General features: G+C 35.1%; 1 protein-coding gene across 1 annotated transcript in view; it reads right to left on the bottom strand.

Annotated features, from left to right (window-relative positions):
- LOC106474634 (coagulation factor X-like) overlaps positions 1 to 4032 on the bottom strand; it is a 25193-nt gene extending 21161 nt beyond the window's left edge. The window contains exons 1-3 of the mRNA XM_022402946.1: positions 3834 to 4032; positions 2492 to 2592; positions 1419 to 1678 (exon numbers count right to left, since the gene is read on the bottom strand). Of these exons, the coding sequence (XP_022258654.1) occupies positions 1419 to 1678; positions 2492 to 2592; positions 3834 to 4007 (535 nt within the window). The 5' untranslated portion in view covers positions 4008 to 4032. The remainder of the gene's footprint in view (positions 1 to 1418; positions 1679 to 2491; positions 2593 to 3833) is intronic.
- Between the last annotated feature and the right edge of the window lie 472 nt (positions 4033 to 4504).

Here is a 4504-nt window from a genome sequence, read left to right as displayed (position 1 = left end):
ATATCGAATTATTTCAAAGAATAAGCTAACACAATGCCAAAAGTGGATAACTTCATTTGTCTGTAAGTGTGTTGGTAGAAAAATGCACGAAAGAGAAACAGGTAAAAAAAAAATCTAAGTTCTATATATATGCAGTTAATTGGATTCTTTGTACCTGGAAAATTGATTACAACAAGGATTTCCTGAAAAGGCAAGGATGTTATTTGGCTACATTATATATCGGTTTAGGTTTGTTTTTAAGATGAATCTTGACAGAAAATGTGTCACACGTCATCTTGATAACATGTACGACCTTTGATCTATGTTTGCTTTGTTAGTTTGTAATTAAGCACAAAGCTACACAATGGGCTATCCGTGCTCTGCCCACCACGGGTATCGAAACCCGGATTCTAGCGTTTTAAGTCCATAGACATACCGCTGTGCCACAGGGGGGGGGAAGGCTTTGATCTATGAAAAAGAAAACTATATTTTTATAGCTTGTAAAAAAATAACCAATGTGGTTAATTTAGTGACTGAATTAACATTTATGTGTTGATTTGGTGGTAATACATGTGGTTTTTACAATAAAATTTTGAAAGACTTCTGAACAACACCTCATGCGACACACTGGACTAAATGACCAGGTCAGAGACCCATAAGGTTTAGACATTGTCATCTTTAATTAAAAACTCCTTGCCGGCAGGAGAGACCATCCACCGATTGTCATAAGGCTACTTTTAAACGTAACTGACTGTCACAGTTATTACTCCTTCAGAGCTGAAAGTGCAGAGTGTGTTTAGCAGAATATCATGCCATTTCAGACCCGGATAATGTACAAACTTAGGAACATCACTGAAACATGAAACACCATTGGTCCAGAGTGTGTCCCGAAAAAGGTGGATGAGAACCAATCAAGTGATGAAAACAAAACACTAGTTCTCACGTGAGTATTAATTGTAAATTTGACAATATAAAGAACAAACTACTCTTTTATGGACTTGCTTCGTCCGTTGTTGGACCTTATAAGAACGATTTTCTATACGTACCACTAGATGATGGTCGATGTCCCAGATTATCTATGGAACAGGTCTGGCGGAGGGCGTGGACTTTCATTCTGCTGCTTCGAATCTCCAATCATGTTCGCCCCTTCTGCATGGGGGCGTTATAAAGTGACGGTCAGTCCCCATTTTTGTTGGTAAAAGATTAGCCTAAGAGTTAGCGGTGGGTGGTGCTAACTGGCTGCATTTCCTCTGGCCTATAATTGTTAGGGACGACTAGTCCAGATAGCCCTCGAATAGCTTTGTGCGAAATTTAAACAAACCAAAACCAAATCTACAGAACATAGCACGGGCCATCTTAGAATTTTTTTTTTTTTTGTTAAATCAAAATTATTGTACATATAAGAAATACTGTATCACTTGACTGCTTCTGTAACTTACCATATGTCAAAGATCCCCAGCCCAACAATGTTGCCGTAACATTATCAAAACGATTCACTCCACCAGCTTCAAGGTTATCAAGACAAACAGGCGACACCTTGTTGGTGAATTCAACACCTATCTTCAGTCGAACAACGGCTATGTCGTGATAATATTGCCTCGGTTTGTACTGCTCGTGCACACGGATGGCCTTAACTCGATGTACTGATCCCTTATTTGCCACCACATGTCCGAGTCTGACCACATATTCGCTAGCAGACCTACAATGACAGTTTAATTAAAGTTAAATTGTGTGTTTTTATTTTATGTTTTAAGGAGAGTGTCATGTTGTAAAGTTTTAAAAGCAAAGCTGAAACTTTTCATTATTATTTAATACTGGTTTATTAATAACAATACCATCCGCCTACAACAATGGAGATAGAGGATAAGAATTTGATTTTCTAATACAATTCTTCCCTTATACTTTTATATATATTACAAAAGGAATACTATTATAGAGGCTATAACTTTCTTTAACTTTCTAATAAGAATACCATCCGCCTACAACAATGGAGATAGAGGATAAGAATTTGATATTCTAATACAATTCTTCCCTTATACTTTTATATATATTACAAAAGGAATACTATTATAGAGGCTATAACTTTCTTTAACTTTCTAATAAGAATACCATCCGCCTACAACAATGGAGATAGAGGATAAGAATTTGATTTTCTAATACAATTCTTCCCTTATATTTTTATATATATTACACAAGAAATACTATTATAGAGGCTATAACTTTCTTTTATGTATTAATTTTGAACAACATCTTTTACTTTGTAACCAACAAAAATCTGGAAATATATAATTTTGAATACTTATTAATTTTATTTGTAGAAATATCTGGAGGGAAATGTAATGAGTTTTTACAAAAATATGGCCCCGGGTGGGACAGTGGTAAGGGTTTGCAACGCTAAAATCAGGGGTTCAATTCTCCTCGATTGACACAGCAAATAACCTGATGTGATATACATTTCACAGAGGTACGAACCCTATAATGTAGTCTAAAATATGTACAGATCAAACCTTACATTTTGTTTATAAAGCAGTGAGCGGCAGTGAGAACGTGTCTTTCGTCTATCAGAAACCCTGCACACAAGAATCGTTTTCCACCATTGTAGAAGATAGCAGCCTAGGACAAAAATATTGCACTCACTATCAGTGTAAGTTTAAACCTAAAAAAATTCATTGTGATGAGGATAAAAACATTTATACTGCTGGAAATAATCCTCAGATCATTGGAATTCGTAACATTATGATTATGAGAAGGCAAAAACTAATGTTATGAACTATATCAATCACCCCTTTCAGAATGTAAAATAGGAAATAAAATAATGGCGAAGAGCTCGTAAAATTAAAATAACTTTATTGATGAACGCGAAAACAACGTTTTTTGCTGTTGCCCGAAACGTCGTTTTCGTGTCCACCAATCAAATTATTTTCGTCTCCACCAATCAAATTATTTTTGTGTCCACCAATCAAATTATTTTCTTTTCCACCAATCAAATTATCTCTTTGTCCACCAATCAAATTATGCTTTTCACCATTATTTTATTTTGCATTCTGTCATTTCCTCGTCCATGCAATCTCGTTATTGCTAGAACTAATCATCTTTTTCAGTTAATTGTCGGGAAAATACTGTTGGATTTCAATTACCACTTTCATATCATTGATACGAAAATGAGACATCTGGTGATTAGTGATGTAGTTGGTCTGAAATACAAGCGATTAGTCATTCAGCCTATAATACACTGTGTCTCAGTCGCCATTTTGAGGTGAATTATGGAGTTCAAAGTGCTCCAAACTGGTCCAGAACCGTAACCAAATATTTTCACTGTATAATGTTTTACATTATCTAACATTACATAACCCAAAACTTAAAAAAAGACAAAATTATGCATATAATATAACGAATAATTATATAATTATTTTAATATCTACTTCTGTGATTCAAGTTTTTCAGTACGTCTGATTTGAATTTTATTTAGTAGGTAGCATGCCGTACTGCGGATCGAAGTGTCCGGGGTTCGAGACGTGATACCGCTGAACATATTCCACATTTTCAGCTGTAAACTGATAATGAATCTCATTGTTCAATTCGAAGAGTTGGACAAGTTCTTGAGAGGGGGGGGGGGGGTGCTGCCGATGACTGATTACTGTTCCCTCCTAGTTAATAGGTCAAAGTTAGGGACTGAATCCTAGAGAAGTCTCCGACCTGCCCTTTTAGCACACATGTACATATCATGTTAAAAAAATTCAACTTCTAGTCTCTGAATTTTAATAGAGGAAGTAAGGTTATAAAGGATTTTGTTGTTATTATTTAAAAATAACAAAGAAATAATCACACAATTCAATATAATCAAGATTTCTTACCATCCATGGCCAGGCTCCAACTAGGGCTGGTATTCCCCCTACTACATTAAACGTAGGCCTAAGCACCGTTTTTTCATTGTTTTTCTTCGCAGTTTCTGGTTTAGAGATTAAAAAGCGACTTTCGTTTTTTGCCAAACGATTTTTCGTGTCATTACTTTGACTAACATTTCTCATTATCACATGTTTACCACGTGGGTCCAGGAAAGGGTTGAATGTTGTATGTAATGATTGGTTTAAAAAATGGTTTGAACTGAACTTGTTTTTCTCGTTTGAAACTTCACTTTTTAAACTTTTAGGTGTCGATTCTGCACTTGTGTGTCGTAGAAACTGCGTCAGAGAATTTGTCGGTAAAGTGGATTTTCCATCACGATTGGCCATCAAACCTTTTCCGAAAATGGAAGCTGGCAAACTTTTTGTTCTGACTCCACATTCTGTTTTAACACCCCCAAAAAAAAATTGTTAAACAAAACATATCTGTAAATTACACATTTGCCCAAAAAAAAAACAACAACAACTAAAAATGACATCATGTTTACAGAAGAGACTTCTTTGTGTTGTAAACAGTTGCATGATAATTGAAGATAAAAAGTATGATATGTATAAACACACACACACACATACAACATTGCTATACAATAAATTATGTATTTGAATTTCATATACGAAAACTC

Source organism: Limulus polyphemus, unplaced genomic scaffold, assembly GCF_000517525.1.
Source record: "Limulus polyphemus unplaced genomic scaffold, Limulus_polyphemus-2.1.2 Scaffold7462, whole genome shotgun sequence".
Taxonomy (NCBI): Eukaryota; Metazoa; Arthropoda; class Merostomata; order Xiphosura; family Limulidae; genus Limulus; species Limulus polyphemus.
This window is presented reverse-complemented; position numbering and strand designations above follow the sequence as displayed.